The 19,478-nt window shown below is 43.3% G+C and overlaps 1 protein-coding gene across 3 annotated transcripts in view; it reads right to left on the bottom strand.

The window, feature by feature from the left end:
• Positions 1-4,888: 4,888 nt before the first annotated feature.
• ST3GAL1 (ST3 beta-galactoside alpha-2,3-sialyltransferase 1) overlaps positions 4,889-19,478 on the bottom strand; it is a 99,741-nt gene continuing 85,151 nt past the window's right edge. For all 3 annotated transcript variants that reach the window (XM_054635154.2, XM_054635138.2, XM_054635146.2), the window contains exons 4-7: positions 17,132-17,311; positions 12,130-12,175; positions 9,817-9,936; positions 4,889-8,410 (exon numbers count right to left, since the gene is read on the bottom strand). In XM_054635154.2, coding sequence (XP_054491129.1) covers positions 8,237-8,410; positions 9,817-9,936; positions 12,130-12,175; positions 17,132-17,311 — 520 coding nt within the window. In that variant the 3' untranslated portion in view covers positions 4,889-8,236. The remainder of the gene's footprint in view (positions 8,411-9,816; positions 9,937-12,129; positions 12,176-17,131; positions 17,312-19,478) is intronic.

Below are 19,478 nucleotides of genomic sequence, written 5' to 3' on the forward strand. Positions count from 1 at the left end.
GGTACTACAGCTGAGAATAAATAAATCCAAAACTACACAAGCTGATGGTGTAGCATAACATGCAAGTCCTTCTAGAAATAACTGAGTTGCCTTTATGGTCCACAAAGGACATTTTGTCTGCTATAACTAAAGCCTTTTACATCCCCAAATAAAAGTTTTGTACCACTACAACATAGCCAGGACCCCCAAATATGTGTTCCTTATCAGGAAATTAGGTTACAAGGGAAGAATATTTTATTTATTTTTTTCAATGATGAGCATTTCTATAGGGTCAGAGAAAAAAAAAATCCACAACGTATCTGGCGGTGCTGTCCCCTTTCAAACAGAAAGGAAAACTGCACAGAAAGCAGCACTGATAGAAACCCTTAGGGTGTGAAGCCTTGCAGAACTTCTCCCATCTTGTTCTCCCTCATGGCCTGTGGGCTCTTGCATTTAGTTATTACCCAGAGGCCAAAATAGATAGATTCAGCAAATAAATCCCAAGCCTTACAGCTGTGAAGACAGAAGTGTCAGGAGGGAACACACTCTGAGCCTGCGATGTGACGCTGCTCTGAGAGGGCTCCAGAAGCCAGGGATAACTCATGGGAACGGGAAAAGAGCACTCTCTAGTGGGGGAATTATTAAAGTCTGTTAGAAAAATCTGTTAGAAAACAAATAAATCACTGCACTGAATGCTGCATGTGAGAGCAGCTGCTGCTCCCTGTCTCTGTCCAGTGCTTCCTCTCCCACCACTGTGCATCTCCTGTCACTTGTTGGCCCTGGTACCCCTTAGCCTGGGCAAGGGGACAGTCCCTCCAAGGCTGTCCCACTTCTGACTCAGCTTGGGCTGGTTTAGGGAGCCAGAACTGGGGTTTCTCCCTTTGCCTGGCTGAGTGCACTTGGCACAGGGCAGGTTTGTCTGTGCCAGGGTGGCAGGGCCAGCAAGGGGGGCGTGGGAGGACAGCTGGGTCAGACCTTGATGGCAAAGGGCCCCCTCAGCACAGTGATTAGCAAGATCCTTCCCTCTTCCTTCCACTGTCACACGGTGGCAAACTCTGTCTCCATTAGGAAGGAGAACTCATTACTGGCAAAACAGACACTAATCAGATATTAGTTGTAACCATTAATGAAAGAGCTAATGAGGTGCTGAGATCCCCAGCTGACTAAAATGAGTTAATCACATCTCACTGCTCAAAGGCCCATTAATCTGTGTGCATGCTGATGTTTCCCATTCCTTTGCTTATTACAGGGAATAAAAACCACTGTTCTGGCTTCATTTGTGTGCATCTGCTGGATCTCTGCTAAGCTGTAAAGCCAAGTTGCAAAACCTGCAACTAGTGACAAGCAGTGACACTCCCTGGGCCCACAGGAAGCCACCACAGAGAGGTGGAATGGCACCCACCTTCAAGGAAGGAAGCAAACACCATTCCCACAGCCACATAACAGTGATTCCTCACTGCCCCTGGAGTTTGGTCTAAAATGTTATTTCAACCCTAAGAAGTAACAAGAAGTGAAGGGCCACCAATGCCCCAGGTGCATTCCTCCTGAAGCAGCTTGTAGTTTTTTCAGCTACTTTCCTGTCTTTACTGCTACAGGTGAGTATTAATGGTGAGTATTAATCTCACCTGATTCCAGTGGGAAATCTCTGGAATGGATGGGTAATGAGAAGCATGCAGCAATTGAGGTAGTTAAGTGTAAATTTGACCTAGATTTATTTCAGGTGTTGTTGGCATACATGTTTGCAGACTTCCAGAGATCCCCTGGAATCCACAAGATTCCTCCAATGTCTAGTTTATTTTAATCTGCCTGGATTGGAGTTAGTTTTATTCCTAGCACCCACAGAGTGCTGTGCTTTGGATTGGTGGCTGTGGGGAGTGAGTGAGGAGCTGTGAGGGTGCTTGGCTACTGGCCAGGGTCAAATCACATTTGTGCCCAAAAGCATCACCAGCCTAATTCACTCCTGGCCCACCTACTTAGATGAATCAAACAAATGGGTAAAACTCTGCTTTTCTTCAAAAGGTTCTCCAAAAGATCCATTTGCTTTATCTTTATGTATCCTGTCTTCACCTTTAAACCTGTTTATTTTTATTTCCTTACCTACCTATTCAAATCAAACCCTCAGATGATAGAGCCTGCCAGCTTGCAGAATTTCTCCCTGCAGCCAACTCTTTGGTGTCCCCAGTGAAGAACCATCAGTCATCAGTTTCTCCCATACCTTTTTCCTGTGGCTCTACCTCTGCAGGCAGGAGCTCTGTGCCTCATCAGCATCTTGGGGAACTTGCTCACTCTTACCCACCCTCTGATACCTGAATTCTTCAGCATTTAAAGGAGAAAGAGCTGAAATGGTGGTGGGACAAGGGGGAACAGTTTTAAATTAACAGACCAGAGATTTAGATTAGATGTTATTAAGAAATTATTTACAGTGAGGGTGGTGAGGCACTGGCACAGGCTGCCCAGAGAAGCTGTGGATTTCCCATCCCTGGAAGTGTTCAAGGCCAGGTTGGATGGATCTCAGAGCAGCCTGGTCCAGTGGAAGGTGTCCCTGCCCATGGCAGCAGGAACTGGATGATCTTGAGGGTCCCTTCCAAGCCAACCATTCTATCCAACCATCTCTGTGTTTTTGAATACAGCAGCAAAAAAATTTCACTTTTCTTTATCCCCCACTTCTCTCTTGGATCTAGTTTTAAAGGCACAAAACTTATTTCTGGGGATGAATGGGGATACAGTTCAGCATCATAAGGCCACCCCAGGACACGATGATTCTGTGATTGGTTCTGTGGCTGATGCTATGAAATCACTGTGCTATTTTGTAGCACGTGAAACCCCCTCTGGTCTTTGCACAGGCTGACCATGGGATGTGGCTGCAAACCCAAAAAAACACTGAAAAAAACACTTCAAAGCACAGCTCAAGTGAGTGTGGCCAGTCCATTCACAGCCCCAGCCCCAGACTGTGGGTTTGGGATGGGGCTGGGGGAGCAATGTGCAGCTTCCCTGTGGGGTGGCAGCTCTTTGGGGCCAGCCCCAGTAGAGCAGGGAGAGGAACACAAAAATGCCCCTGGGGAGAAAAGGCCGTAAGGGGCTCCTTGATGTAACACTTGATTTGGGGCATCCTTGGGGGTGCTGCACGATGCAGTGTTGGTGGAACAGCTTAGGAGGCTTTCCTCACGGATCTGGGTGGACAGGGAGGCCAGCTGGCAGTGCCTGTGTAACTCTGGAGTCCCTGATTATGTGGAAACTATTGTGGAAAATGTCCTCTCTTAATAGGAGTATTAATGTCATGGGGACAGACAAACTCCCACAAGGATATATTTCTATTCTGCCAGCCAAAGGTTACCTTAGAAACTACAAACTAAGGGGTAGACCAACACAGTAAATTTCCTACAGGAGAAAATTTAACTGAAAACACAGAGATTTTCCTCTGCATACAAGTAGCTGACCATGAAGAACTTTTCACTGTGTGAACCCTATTTTATTTCATATTGCCTGGAGACAATAAATGTAATGAGATCAACTCCCTCAAATTCTATAGAAAAGACAAGGGAAATCAGATTTTTAAGGGTGGCAAGGGACTCCTTTGCCTTTTCATTCATTGGGTTTAATTGCTACTCTGACTGTGAGCCATCAAAGGAACCCATGCCGTGGACTGAAGCCATAGAGTTCCCCTGTGGGTCCTTTTGTTCTTCATTTGATGGTATAAGCAAAGTCCTCTGTCCAAGTCCTGTGGCTGGTCCATCTGTCTGCATGCTGCTGTTGTTGTTGCTGTATGTCTTACTCGTCTCAAGTGGTTTCCAGACTGTAATTTTATGCAAATTACTTTCCTGACAAAATAATTTCAGATCTGGAAGCTGCATTGCATTGCACCTCTTGTGAGTGGACGTGAAGCAAAATACAAAATGAGTTCTAAGACAGCTGTTCCCTGGTGTTATTTTGCTTTGCTGAGGATAAGAAAGGAGCAAATGCTTTGCATCTCCTCTGCACATGAAGTGACTGGAATAGCTCCTCAGGCCTGTGTGTCTCTACTTTCCACCTATTTTCAACAAGTGTGATTCTGGCTGGGCTGTATCCATTAATATCTTACTGATGGAGCCTGGGTTGAAAAGCAAAGTGTCAAGAGAACCTGATCCTCTCAGGGTCACACTAGACAGCAGCTCCTACTGTGACCAGCTCACCACTGCCTGTGTTTGAACAGGAGCTCCCTGAGCTGACCTCTGGTGACTCCCTGAGCTCCTTCCACCAGCATGGTTCCATATCAAAGGGCCCCTTGCATCACTGCAGACCATCTACCCTACTCAGTCCCTTAAACAATGAAAAGGAAAGGACAGATAAGGAAAGGGAGCAGTTGATGAGGTCCATGAGAGACAGCCAAGGTGGTGTTTCCACATGTAGAGCCATGGTCATGCAGATGTGGGTGTGACCTGCTGAGGGGACACCTGACCACAGGGAACCATTTCCTGGAGGGATTCTTCTACTGGGCAGCTGAGCCAGCCATGACTGCAGTGCCTGTGTGACCCTGAGAACAGGGACCTGGGGTGGATCCTCAGATCTCAGCCAGCTCACACAAGCTGAATTTCTTCTCAAGTCACTGATTTCTGAGTCTGCATTATTTTCCCTTATTTATCTTTAAATAGAGCATAGATCCATCAGGAGACCACATGAATATTAAGTTCAATTCTTTTCTCCAGAGAGGCCTAGAGCTGCCATGTGAGCAGTGTGATGATCACAAGCAGCCTGAAACATGCCACTGTCACCCAAGGGATCACAGCATCATAAAGGCTGGAAAAGATCTTTAAGATCACTGAGTCCAACTAGATGGGTGTGAGGAATAAGTTTCATTACACTGTTCCATGACAGAGGAGGTTCTAGGAGTTAATGAAAGTACTGGAGGACAAAGAAGTGTGCACAGAAACACTTTGATTTGATTACAATAAAAAATTTATTTTGATTCATATCATACTGAAAAATTAAATAAATAAAGTGTCAACAAATGATTGTGTGAGACTCCCACCATTAGAGAAAAAAAATAATAATTGATTGTGTAGTCAGAGAAAAGTACAAAGAAAACCTGGACATGGGAGGAAAAAAGTGCTCAAGAGATTCGGCTTTGGTAAAAAACATAACACACACTCAAGGAGTGCTTCAGAGATTTTGCAGTGGTGGCAAATACAGTCCAAGAGTTTGAAGCCTTGACATGTTGTTAAATGTTTTCCTCGGTTCTTTTAAACTAAATAAACCCAAAAAGTTTCTAATAGGAAAACAGTCTTCAACAATGCCAGTAGGAATTAATTTTTCCCTCAGCATCATCTGTTGGTATCTCCTGATTCTGAAGGCAATTGAAAGAGCAGCAAAATTGTGGAGAAACTGAGACAAGACTCAAACACAACAGTCAGCTGCCTAAAGGACTCTAGAAAAAGTTCCCCTGGAACAGAAACATGATGGCACAGACTATTCCTCATCCTACACCTGGAGAGATCCACTCTCTGCTCTCCCTACACTCTGAAAAATGGACATCAGTGGTACACAGTTACTGCTTGCTGTTGGCAACAAAATTAAATGGGAATTGCAGCTTGTTCCATGATGAAGACACTAAATCTATCTGCATGTATGAGCCATGAGGTTTTATATGTGCTGTCAGAGGCAGAATGTTCAGGGGGAAATAGAAATTTTATTAGAACAGCAAAAGAAAACTTTCAAATAACACAGGCTAGAATATAGCTGGCTTCTTTTTCCACTATTTTTGATTCCAAATTGATTTGATTCCCTGTGATTAAAAAAAAGAACAAAACAAACAAAAAAACCCCAACAACAAAACATCAAAGGGATTTAACCACCAAGAGTTTTCTTCCAAGTCTTTCTAAAAATGACTGAAAGAGCAGTCAGTGTTTCTGAATTACTAATACTTGTCTATGAGGAAAAAAAGAAAAGTACTTGAAGCTCCAAGATCCAGCCACACTGTGAAGCTATGACTGGCATTTTACACTAGTCTTTTACCTCTTAAACTTGCTTTGTTTGTATTACTGCAGCATCTCACAAGAGCCATATTGATTAACAGCAATCTAAACAAGCTGGAATCCTTAAAGCAAACAAACATGGTTCAGGCAGTAATGCTTCATTCTTTCACAAAGGACTTGTAGAAGACAGTGAGCCCATCAAATCTGCTGTGCCTGTGACATCCAGGTCAGTTCATGCTGGGAAATGGCTTCTTGACATGAGGATTGTGAACAGGTCTCATCATGAGGATTTGAGGATTTGAAAATCCTGCCCTTTCCATATTGCTGCAATGAAGGGTCACACGAGCTGAGGGATCTCAACTCCCACACAGGCTTTTGGCATTCTTGGCTCTTTATGAGCCACAAGTCCAGTAATACTCACATGGGTAAAGCAATTCATGTTGGTATGGGGTGCTGCCTTGGAGGCCCAAAATTCCAGTGCCCAGGACACTGTGCCCAGGACACTGTGCCATGTGCTGCTGCCTTGGAGGGCACCTCACTGGTACCAACTGGTGCAGAAAGACAAGGGGATAAATCTTGGATGAAGTACATCACTGTTGAAGGGTTTTCACTGACTCAGAAACTCATCTGCTTGGACATTCTGCCACAACTGGTGCATAGAAGAGAGGAGGTTTAGATGAGGATTTTTTTTTGCCAGAAATTCCAACCAATGTGATACATTAAAAATTAAATATGCCATTTTTCCCAAGCCTGATCAAAAGTTCTTTGAAGCCTGTGGCAAGAACTCCTCTGGTTTCACCAAGGCTGAAAGTGGATCCATAATCCATGAGTCCTGTTTTCATCATACGGAGAAGAAAGGACCACAGTTTTCTATTCTTCACTGACTGAACTTGGATTTACACTTTATCTGTCCTTGAAGCTTTAATGCATTGATTCCAGCAAAAATCTGTGAGAATAAAACCTCCATTGTAACTTCCCTCCTCTCACTGCCTGGGGGTAGTGACATCAATATACTCATTTCTCCAGAGATGTACATGATTTTGAAATTGTCTCATGCTCTAAGATGAGCTTGGACAGACTGTGTCTTTGTAGGTGCTGCTACAGAGCAAAAGATTCTTAGTGTATAACTAGTTAATATTCCAAACCATGATTTTTTTTTCCATTTTGGATAGAGACTTTGTAAAGAGATACTGCATTTTTAAACTTGTAAAAAAAATTAAGAAGAAATTTTTCATTGGGACTTTTGAATATTTTTCCATAAAAAAGGTAAAAGCTACCTTCAAAAATTGTCTTATTTGTGTTTGTTCAAATACAATATAGGAGTTGTTATTATTGGTTTTGACTACAAAAGCATACCAGACAGAAGCTAAACTTTGGTTAATTTTTCCCCCTTTTATAAAAATGTTGAATTTAGGGTTTGTCATCTTAAAAAAAATCACATTTGTTGCACAATTATAAAAGGCACATATAAATGACTTGAAGAAAGTCCACTTTCCAATTTTAAACTGATTAAATAAAAAAAATAAAAAAAAAAAACCCAATCCAGAGTATTTTCCACCAAAACACCCCCAAAAACCCCAAAAATTACATATAATCAAACGAGACAAAGAAGTGGCTAAAAAGGCCATTTTTTTCCTGGAGTTTTCAGTATTATTTCCTCCATCATTATGGCTGTGTAGGAAGCAATATTAAATAATACATGAGATGATTTGATTCATATTTTCTAGACACTATCAATGCAAAATGAGGCAATGGTTGAAATATTTACTCCTCCAGGCAACTTCATCATGTTTTTCCTTAATACAGCATGAAAACAGAAGTAATAAGAGAACAGAGAAGAGGTGGTTCAAAAAGAACACCAACAGCAGAAGTGAATTCATTTCTTTGAGGTAATCCTTACTATGATGTTCACAGCTGCCTTAGCAGATTTCAGGTCCCAGAAGTAACTTTCACTCTTCTTCAAGGATCTGCTGCCTTGCTCGAGGAGAGAACAGACACACAGACAGCAGTTCCCGTGCTCAGGCTTCCTCTAATTGCAACAGGCAGATCTTTCATCAGTAATTCAAGAATTGAGCCATAGAGCCTAAGCAGAGATTAATTTATTCCAGCTGATTGGCAGCTCCCAGCTATCCCAGGATGGGAAATCATGTGCAGCTTGGAAGCCTCGGCCTCGTCCCTGCGGTGTGAGATGCTCCAAACCCACTGCAGATCCACGCATTCAAACCTGGCTGGTGCCCAGATCACCTTCACTGAGCTTTGTTCTGCTGCATGCTGGAAATTGCAGCCCCCACTTGTCCCCATGGCCAGGGTCATCTGCCCTTGAAGAATTTTATTTTTTCAATGGAGGCAAGAGTCAAAGTTATATTGAACTCAAAATCCCCGTCATGGACGCCGGTCTTCCGGAAAGCCCCTCCTGAAGTGTTGTTCTCCCAGTAATGGTGCCAGTGTCCTTTGCTGTCTGCTCCAAAGCCATACACATTCACCTAGGAGGGAAGGGAGAACTAGTGTTATGGACTGGAAAGTAATTGCTCTTCATCTGAAGTGCTGAAGAAACTCTTTCTTCTCAGTATATTTACAGGCAGCAGCACCTGAGGTGCTCAGTGGTGTCCTGAGCTCTCCTGCTGCATGACAGGACCACAGAGAAACAGCCCAAGGCCTACCCAGGGCATGTGACATCCTAAGCTATGCTGAGACACCACCAGATCTGAACTCAGAGGGAAAACGAGATTACTATCCATTAATTCTTGTTTAGCAATATGAAAATGCATTCCTATCCCTTAGGCATGATTGACCTCAGGAGATCCGTGGCTTGGGATGGGAATCTCCTCTTCAGCTGATTTAAGCCACAAAAAGTGAAAAAAAATTTGGTTTTGTCCTGGTCTTCCAAATAATGACCTAAGGTGACTACCCTTATATGCTTGACTATATGATATTTGCAGTTACTTCAGAGAAAGATGGATTTTATGTTCTTTGCATGTGTACCCAGCTACAGCCTCTCCCCTCCCAAAGGCTCATTTGTCAATGGCTGTGCCTGTCTCCTCTGATGGTAACAGTCCAAACATCACCAGTGATTTATTTACACTGAGAGTGGTGGTAAGTCTTGCTGGATTAGAATGGGTCATAGCCCCAAACCAGCTCCCTAAACCAACCACACCCAGGTCCATTCAAATATGAACTATTTTTGTTTTTTGTAATGTCAGAGCCTTGTTCATTGCCTGCTTATCAGAAAACAGGCTCCAGCCAATCTGCTGTGACTATGATAGCATTTCTTCCAGTATCTTTAGGAGTATTTCCATCACCTCTCCAAGCAAAACTCTCAGCAGCAGATGTGTGTCCAGGACAGGGATTTTGCCAGCAAAGTGATTTTGATGCACCATGCTGACAAGCCCATACTTGCAGGATTTTGTAGAGCTGACCTGGCCTTACTCTAACTAGCTGAGTCTCCAGTCACCTTGGGGCACCTCACATCACTCAAACCAGGGAATTTCCCCAGGTGACTGCTGGAGCAAAGGTACTTACTACAACCTACAGTATAAACCCACAAGCCTGAGTTTGAAAATAGGAGACAAAATAGAATTCAACCTTTCACTAGCAAGATGGGCACAGATACCATTCATGTTTAGATGTCTTTTGATACCAGCTGGAATCTCTGTTTATGTTTAATTATATTCTCCTGGAGTAAATAGTAAACCCTATGACTTGCTGACATTAAAAAAATCTATCACTGGCACTGGAGCGTGTCTGCATGCTTCTGAGGAGTCTGCACATGTTTGAAGACAAGGTGGAGAGGGGGAAACAAAGGCTGAGTGAGTGGCCAGGGGTTGTTCCTGGCTCTTCAGGGGAAAAGTCCTGATTTTTATCCATATATCCACACACAGACAGACTTTACCTCATCACAGACATGGAGAGCAAACATCAAAGACAGAAGGCCTGTGGAGGGGTATCTCCCATGATGCTCCAGCCAGTTTTCATAGATGTATTTCATAAAAGCTGGATTATAAACCAGGATCTAGGCAAAATTGGAGAGAAAGACTCATTAGTAACATACCCTGGGGAAAAAACAATGGTAGCACATCATTCCTAAAGGACACTGGGGTAGGGGATGGGGTAAGAAAGGAATAATAGCTATTTCTTGGAGGCAAAAATAAGTCCCATATTAAGGGCATTCAGGAGTATTTCCCATGTGCAATTACACATCAATAGCCCTTCCTTGGTCTTGATATCCCTCCTGCTTGCAGTAATGTAAATCCTGGAGATTCCTACTGAAATCAATTGGAATGAAACAGCACAAGTGACATGGAAATTAGGCATTGGCCATTCAACTCCCCCGGCAGCCTGCAGGTGAGCTCTGGGGAGCTGGAGTCCTGAACAAGGCAAACATGAGATGCCACAACACATTTCACAGAACCATGGATTAATTCAGGTTGGGAAAGACCCCTAAGATCATCAGCTCCCATCAGTTTGAGTGGGAACATAAGAACAGCTGCCTTTTCTGCACAATGTGCCAGCCATGTCTTGGTACCTCTACAGGTACAGATCTAAGGAAACCAAGGGCCAAATGCAACTATCAGGAAGCCTATCAGGTCGTGTATGCTTCTTTTATCTTTTTTTATCTTTTATCTTGTTTTTCAAATATGCCATTTTTCTATGCTGTATGTTTTTTTCTTACAAGACATAAAATGCATTTGTTTATCTCACAAAGGTCATCTCCCAGAGACAGAGCACTTAAGATAAGACCTGAGAGTACAGTAAATCCAAGGACTGGTAGGAGCCCTTGGTTTGAACCCCCTCCCCTGAGTGAGGGAAACAGAGATTTTTCCCTCCATGCTGTGTTTGTAATTAGAGTGACAGCATTTCAGTGGTATTTGGTTAGCTGCAAGGCTTTTCCTTTTACAGAGTCAGAGGTTAATTGCTGATGTTGCATCTGTGTGTAATCTCTTCTCACAGGCTGTTTTGCATTGCACAGTGTGGGAAGAAACACAGGGTTCTCCTCTCATGCTCAGGAAGCTGCTGCATATCACTGTACCCTGGGCTGCTGCCACTCAGCTGTGCTGTGAGTTTAACAACCTGCCCTGGTGCTTCTCACAGGGGTGTTGCAGAGGTTGTCATGTACCTCACAACAGGTCAGGATGAGCTAAGGGATTATTTATTGCACCCTAGAGGTCCATGGTTTGAAGCAAAGGAAAATAAACTGATACTAGCTCAGGGTGTCACCTGAAGGCTTTGGCAAAACCTGGCCTCTTGAATGAAAAGTGTGTGCCTTAATTTGTAATTTTAATGTTCTGGAACTAATGCCATACCTTAACAGCCTTTGATGGACTAGACACCTGTACTTCTTTGGAAAATCAGTCTCCCCAAAGGCTAAGAGAATGAGACCTTCGTTTCTCTGGAAGCCAGAGGTTCTCTCCTGGTTATAGAAGAGCCTGCCTGGGTTAAAGCCAAACCATGCAGCTACACCAGCAGAAGTCTTTGCACAGGGGCTGAAGTTCCTCCATGGGTATCAACATCCTGCCCCATGGCAAATCCTGCCTCCAGCCTGTCCCTGTCTGTGCTCTCATGCACACTGTGCTTGAGCATTGCCTGTGAGACCTGGAACAAACCTTGCTGGACCTGGCCTGAGCTCAGCCTCCAAGCTTGTTTAATTGGGTACAGGTAATTACTGCAGCTGTGGGCTAAGAGCCTAGCACCAGGAATTCTGCACTGATCTGGAAACACACTGCTTTATGTGTTCAAAGTTCACTTAGCTCCTTATTACAAGGAACTGACCTGGGAGTCAGGAACACCCTTGGTGTTCAAATATTAAAATTATTCAAGAAAACCTCTGAAGTCTCTCCTCAGTATCATTACATACAAATGGCTGCAATGGGTAGGAACAGAGCATTTACTGTGGAGGACAATGCTGCACTTTTTATGTTCCTGAGCAGCACCAGAGGAAGTGATGCAACCTTCAGCACAGAGCTCATGCAATGGCATAGCCACAAAAGCAATTTCTTTCCAACCACAGTTATTTAGTGGTTGATCTATGGCCTAAATGGCACACAGGAGCCAAATCTTAGCTTAACTGAGCGTTTTAAAGTGTCTGTATTTTGGCTGCAAGTTTTTATCAATGTCAAGGGCTTGCTTGGATTCTTGCAGTCTCCCAAACAGGCAAAAGACCTACAAATAAATTAGCAGAACAAATCCACAAACCAGCACTGCTCACCTTTTCTTTTTTGACTTTGATTTTCCTTGGAACTGGAACATAAGTGCTGTTAAAGAAAAAAGAAAGACAGCACCATTATCAATAAAAGCCCAACTTATTAGTATTTTCATCTAATTCCAAAGAAAGAATATTCTTCACATACAGTGATAAATTCAAATTATTCTAAAGTAATAAATTCAAGAAGTTGTAAAATGAGGCTGCAATTAAGTAACAGCAGGAAAAAACCTGAGCTGTCACTGAAGCAATTTTATAGGAAACTATTACATTCTTAAATATTCAAGGTAATTATTGACAGTAGGACACGAAGATTTAGTTGAGAAAATACTGTAGAGTCAATACTATGTGGAGCTTGAGACTTCTAATTCTTGGATCATTACTGTTGCAGTCTTTGCTCTTTGATGATGGGAAAGACTTTCCATTTAATTTCATGGCAGAAAAACCTTCTCCCACCAGGGGGAGACTTTTCCTCTCCTAACACTCGGAGCTACCACATGATTTTCAGAGCCGGTGGCAGCAGAGTTCACCAGTTCTGTGGTTATATGGAACTCGGGCATTCCCAGCACATAGCCCCTCTCAGAGAGCTCTTTCCCTCCTCCTCAGGGGGATGCTGAAGGCTTCCTGCAGTTTCCAGCATTAAACTTCCAAGTTACACCTTATGACTGGGTTGAAATCACGAGTCATGTCTTGAAAATGAAAAAAACTTTTATTCCCCATATCTCATACACAGTGTGTGCTGGCATTGCACAGCTCATCACGAGTGCTATAAGAAAAAAATCATCCTGAGTTTGTTTCAAGTGAAGAAATTTGGGTGAGCTGGCCTTGTAATTGGAGTATATTCCAAAATATATCCTGCACACTTTTTAGATGGGTTGTGCTAAAGCGCCAATTTACCTTCCATTAGTTCAATCTCAATGTTTTCACTTGGGTTTTGGTGACAAGGTTCCTGTCATCAAGGTTTTATTTTCTTTGAACCATGGAACATCATCACTTTTAAAACTTAGTCTGAATCTGCCCAAACCAGTGGTGACCTGGCAAAGCTCTCCTGTATTCTGGGCTGGAGGCAGTGAAAGAGGAGATGGTGGTTCCAATGCTCCTAGGAGGTGATGCTGGTGGGGAAAGGGACACTCATGCAGATTTCTCAAATATGTCCTTGCAGCTGCAGCCCATGCCTGACCTTGATCAGCAAATCAGTAAACACAGTCTTGGTGATCCCATCCCCTTTTTGTGCTCAGGAAGACAAAAAGGGCTTCTTTGCTGGTAGAATCTACTTAGTATCATATAAATAAACAGGTAATCTTTCCTAAAAAGGTGATGTGGAAGAAACAAGAGGGCTGAGTTTCATGGATAGATACAGTAGAAGACCAAAGAGATGAAAATGCAGTGTCATGACAGTACTTGTGGACATCTCTGATCTAACCAGGAGACTGCTGGAGCTTTTGTCAGATGATATATTAGTCATTTTAATCAAGATCTGCTTCATTGTTTCAGAAGAAATACCCAAGTCCTGCTGTCATGTGACTGCAGAATTTCATAAAATGACACAGAAAATATTGGCACACTTGGTTAAGACCTCTGCTCTGATGCTCATGTAAAACCTGGGCTGCAGGGCAGCCAGGGAATGAGTGACCCAGGAGGTACCAAACAGGACTGGTGATGGAGGTGATGGAGGTGGCTGCAGGCAGTGGAACATCAGCTGGGAAATATCTTCCATGAAGCATTTTTCAGGGCTCCAGTGGAATCTGTCAGTGACCCTGTACAAAACATTCATTTCATTGTACAAAACATTTACTGAACCCTTGACCTGAGATGTGTAACATTTTAGGGAATACAGTAACTGTCTTTGCCAAACAAAGTGGAGGTTTTTCACCATACAGATTCCTAGAAGGTTTACAAGTGAAGGCAACCAGGGTAAATATATGGCTCCTGAGGGTCTGAAAGTTTCCTACCCCAGAAAAGGCATTTCTTAGTCTTTTCTGGAACAATGCTTAGTCTTAGAAAGATGTTTTTAGATGGAAACACATCAGTCAAATGGGACTGAGAATGTCTGAGAGAATCACTCAGCTGTCAATTGAAGCTAATATTAAGGCAATCTGAAGTTTGGCTTTTGTTTTGAATCATAAAAAATTGCATGGATTATGGTAATACTAAGAGAGGAATATATTTAACTCACAGGTTTTGAGTTTGAGGAAATTCTTTCATACAGAAAATTAAAGACTGTGTAAAAGTCTAACCAATACAGGATGCTTATCTTTTTTTAGCTATGAGTGCACTTGGGTTCTTGTTAGCCTAAACTCAGCTGACACTATGCAGCCTGTGCACATGGAACAATGCCCAAGCAGACCAGGGTAAGGAGATAAGTACTTCTTCCTTTCTAAAATACTGACTTTCAAATGTGTTTTATTTTTCTTTCATGCTTTCTTCCCTTTAAAAATGTGCACTCAACAATTTCCTAATACCCATTATCTGACACTGTGTGTTTAATGCAGGCTCATAGGTTAATTCTACAAGGCTAAAATTATGCTGTGTACATTGCTATGATTTGCATGCTTATGATTCTCTGCTTTTACTATTCCAGCTTATTAATTATGCAATTTCTCAGTTTTGAGTACGGCAAATATCTTAAAATAGTGGTATTTCTTTCATGTGGTTAAATAATTGCACACTAATTTATACCAGATGCTTACCAAGCCCATGTATACAATCTAATTATAAATATATAATATATCCTGTAATTTATTAAGCAAAGGTGTTTTCCCTTTCATGTGCTGTGACTGCATTGTGGTCAGTTATATCTCCCTAACAGGCTAAGGGCTCACTTGAAATCAGTGCAGGGCTCAGAGCTCAGAAGCACCAAGAGCTTTCTCCTGGGGCAGGGGCAGGCAGTGGACCTGCTTGAAAAACATGTGCCTATGTAAATTATAGAACAATAGAATCATTTAGGTTGGAAAGACCTCTAAGATCATTGAATCCAAAAGTTAACCTACCACTGCCAAGTCATCACTAAACCATGTCCCTAAGAGACACACCTATAGTGTTTTAAATCCTTTCAGGGACAGTGACACCACCACTCCCATGCTTCAGTGCTGGACAACTCTTCTGGTGAAGAAATTGGTTTTGATATTCAATCTAAACCTCCCCTGGTGAAACTTGAGGCATCTCCTCTTTTCCTGTCTGTTGTTATTTGAGAGAATAGACTGACCCCCACCTGCCTACAGCTCCTGTCAGGCAGTTAGAGAGATTGGTAAGGACCCCCCTGAGCATCATTTTGTCCAGGCTGAGCATCCCCAGCTCCCTCAGCTGCTCCTCATCAGACTTGCCCTGCAGACCCTTCCCCAGCTCCATGACCCTTCTCTGGACAGGTTTCAGCACCCCAATGACTCGTAGTGAGTGGCACACTTTTCTAAGTGTACTGATTTTTCCAAGTTATGAGTGTGTCTTCAAAGTGGATTTTTTTCAAGACAGTTTGTGATTGTATATTAAATGCTGGTGATAAAAAAGGTAAAAAGAAGCTAACACAGATTTTTTACAAGTTAAGGGAATCTTAATAATAAATGAAAAGAATCTAAAATGTATCTACAAAGAGAGAAAAGGAAATGAAGAGAAGAAATAAATCTTCATTTGTTTTTCCATCAAAGAGTCTTAAAATTGGGAAGTGGGTCTTATGCCCAGTCAGCAAGCCCAAGACACACTTTTCCAAGTTTAAATATTCTGAGACTTTGAAATTGGGAAAAAAGTTTAAATGTCTTGAACTCTTTCTCTCTGGAGTAAAGCAATCTGATCTGCTCTTGCTGCCTGTGTGTAGCAGAGTGTCACCAAGCAACCCCACAGGGCTGTGGTTTCACATCCAGCAGATAACCTCACACACAGTACAAATGTCACGTATTTCATTCTCTGGATTAGGAAAAGCCAGCTTAGAGGGAGGAAAAGAATCTGCTAGCAGGCTTCCAGAAGAAACATGCATTTTGATCACATTTCTAATTCTGGTGCTTCCATAAATCTAGCAGGAGACAAGCTTTACTTCTGACAGCACTCAGAAAAGAACTGGGGAATAAATTCCAATGTGCCACATCATTGCCAAGTAGAACTCTTGAATTTAAGGCTAAGACATGCAGGTGACACATAAAACATTGTTTCCTCTGCACAGTTCTCAGTCACATTCCACCAGGAAAGACAGACCAAATTCCTGACTAACATATCCAGGGGAGCTCATCCTCTGGACGGGGCACTAAGTGCTGTGGTGTGCATCTGCTCTCCCTGCCTCAGGTGAGCAGCCTGCACAGCCCTCTCTGCCTCCTCATCCTCTTCTGCAAGTGTACTGACTCCCAAGGTGTTATTCTTGTGCTGAGAATAACACAGGAACAGGCAGGAGGTTGTATTGTAGAAAGAGCAAAGAAGGCTTTACTCAAGAGAACCACACAGTTTTTATAGTGATATGATAGATTTTATTTGATTTGCTAACTAACAAAAACATCTTCACACTGTCTTTAAGAAGAACAGAAAGATGAAGTAGAAAAACACCATTTGCACATTGTTTATACTTAACAAGTTATTACATCTTTACAACTCTCTAAAACTTCTCACAAGCCGCTGTGAGAAACGCTTGCTGTTTCTCTCTCTCTGTCCCATTGCATCCACACCAAGGATGTGTCCCAAGGAACCAGAGAGGAGGAAGCATGAGCAGAAAAGCCCAAAATGAGGCACTGAACCCCAAAGCTCAAGTCTTCTCACCAAACTGGTCACCTCCACCAGCAAAAACTTCCCTTTTCATTTCTCTGAGACCACTGGAGACGTAAGGGACTGGATCTCGATCCTTGCCTCAACAACAATCATAACATTAAACTTTTCCTAGAAATCAAGTGTTTAGGGCTGAACTCTGAATTGAGAGGGTCTGTAAAGCAGCCCTAGGCCTTACCAGAAGCAGGGATTTGCCCCACATAGGCTACCATCTCCTACAGCAGCATGAAATATGGAGCTCCCACCCCTTGTGCCTGCCCTTACTCACAAATTGATGGTGCCTGTGGTGAGAGCGGTGATGACCCAGCGCAGATCCAGGGTTTTGAAGGGGATCAGGATCATGCTCACATTTGCTGCCAGCTCTCTGTAGCTCTCAGGATAAACAAAGTGGTGAGTGGTCTTGCTCCCAACATCTGATTCGTAGCCAGCAGTGGGGGCACGGTTCATTCTGCAGCCCGAAAATAAGAATTGAGACAGAAGGCGAATTAGGGAAGCACAAGAACATGTGAGTTTTCACCAAGTCATTTGCTTGGGGTCAGGAATATGCTGCCATGGCTCAGGGGAGTCCTATATGCAGGGTCTTCAGACAGCCCTGAGAGGTGTAGGGGTCCTCAGGCAAGCTGGAATGATCATAACCCATGTGACTGAACAGTAAATGAAAGCTCAGCTTTAGTGTGGAATTCCTTGGACTGAACAGGAGTGTACCAAGTGTATTTCTGAGCACATCCCTGTGTTCCCTTTACAGTCATCAAAAAAGTGGTGAGTCCATGAGGACACATCTCACTTCATCCTAAAGCTGCATGCTCCAGCTGGTGAGAAAAACATTGCTCTGAAGTACATCAGCTTGACTTCTTGCAGTTCCATTTCCCCCTTATCCTTCCAGGTGTATTTGTATATCTTAGGGTCAGGGTAACAGACTATGCTATGTGTGATGAGAAGCAGCAAATATTCCTTATGGTTCTTCCACAAAAAGGCACAAAAGTCAGTGCCAAATAGACACAAAGACAGTGACAAATACAAGACCTGCTGCTGACCCTTCATTTTCTCAAACCTTACCTTTTCTTTGTAGTAGGTACTCCAACAGACACTCAGGGTCACTGCACACACATGGGGTGCTTTAGGGAACCCTGGGGTCGGTGCATAGAAATCTGCCCAGGGCCTCCAGGGCTCAGTTAAGACATGTTGGCCAAACAGGGCTGCCCTACCTCATGTTGGATGCATCACAGATTCACAGAATCAGGGGATATTCTGAGTTGGAAGGGATCCACAAAGATCACTGAGTCCACCTCTTAAATGAGTGGCCCATACAGGGAACAGAGAGGGGATTTCTGGACTCAGGACTGCAGAAATGCCTCTGTGCCTGTGTTCACTTCTGAAAGCCAGTCTGGGAACACATCAACAATTCTCTCCCTGATGCTTTAGCTCCTCAGTGGCAGAGATTTGCATATTTCTGTGGTGCAGCACAGTGCACATTAGAGATCCCTGAAGCAACTTGTACAAATCCATGGTGCTGTGCAAAACCATGGAGAAACCCCTCAGTTGTCTCTGAGCAAAATGTTTTTTTCCCTGCAATAACATTATCTCAGCTCCTGGCAGAAGCACAGGGAGGACAAGGAAGGATGTAGCTGACAAGGTAATGAGGAGCATCATACACTGCCAGGCAACATGCTGCCCTGGTTAATGATAACAGGAGAGGCAAAATCTGTTTATCAAGTCTATGCCAGGCTGTGTTATTGCAGCTCTCCCCCAGGTGAATTACTTAAGTTTCTTCTAACTCCCTTCAAGGGAGTTATTAGTGTAGTTAGAGTATCCTGCCAGCTCGTGGATTTGTTACTGAGTTCCCTTTTACTGCCTTCCCTGCCAGAGACCCACACCACTGTGTAGAAACACTGGAAAAGCACAGGACTTTCTGTGTTTTGCCTTGAGATTAGTCAGTCAAAGGTATCAAATATGGGTCTTTCTTTCCATCAAGACAAAGCCAAGGGTGACATGTTGGTTATCTTACAGCCTGCCCTTGGGTCCATGTACCTTTCCTGCCACCATGGTGGGGCTGTTGGTGCCATACAGCAGAAGGCAGAGCTCACACCCAGGCTCAGCAGGAAGGACCAAGTAGGAACTTCCTTCTGTTGGAAAGTAGATAGTTATACAAATAAAAGTGGGGTATTTGGAAGGAAAGGTGCCTCCTCAGACTCCTTGGTTCTCCTCTGCACTTGGCTATCTTGCCAGAGCATGTGGAAGTGAATTTCAGGTCAGAGAGATTTTGTGTTTGATGCATAGAGGGGTCACCTTCTCTTCTCACCCATGGTGAATCCTAAAACCTTGTGCAATCCTCTCAGATCTGGCTTAAGATTACTGAAATATAAATCTGAGACTGAAGGAGTCATTAGGTCACCCAGAGTTTTGCCCTTGCTAGGGATGGCTGGCTATGGGATGGACAAGGCCTCGGAGCAGGAACATGCACCTGGATGTGTTACTCTTTAGTTATTACTACCAGCTTTTGAGTCCAGCAAGGTCTTTTCTGCAGGGGTCTGGAAATGTAAGACAGGCAGTACAAGAAAGTCCACAGAGGAATGGGGCTGTCTCCTTAAGGAAGGACACAGAGTTAAGCACCACAG

The sequence above is a fragment of the Agelaius phoeniceus genome, chromosome 1, assembly GCF_051311805.1.
Source record: "Agelaius phoeniceus isolate bAgePho1 chromosome 1, bAgePho1.hap1, whole genome shotgun sequence".
Taxonomy (NCBI): domain Eukaryota; kingdom Metazoa; phylum Chordata; class Aves; order Passeriformes; family Icteridae; genus Agelaius; species Agelaius phoeniceus.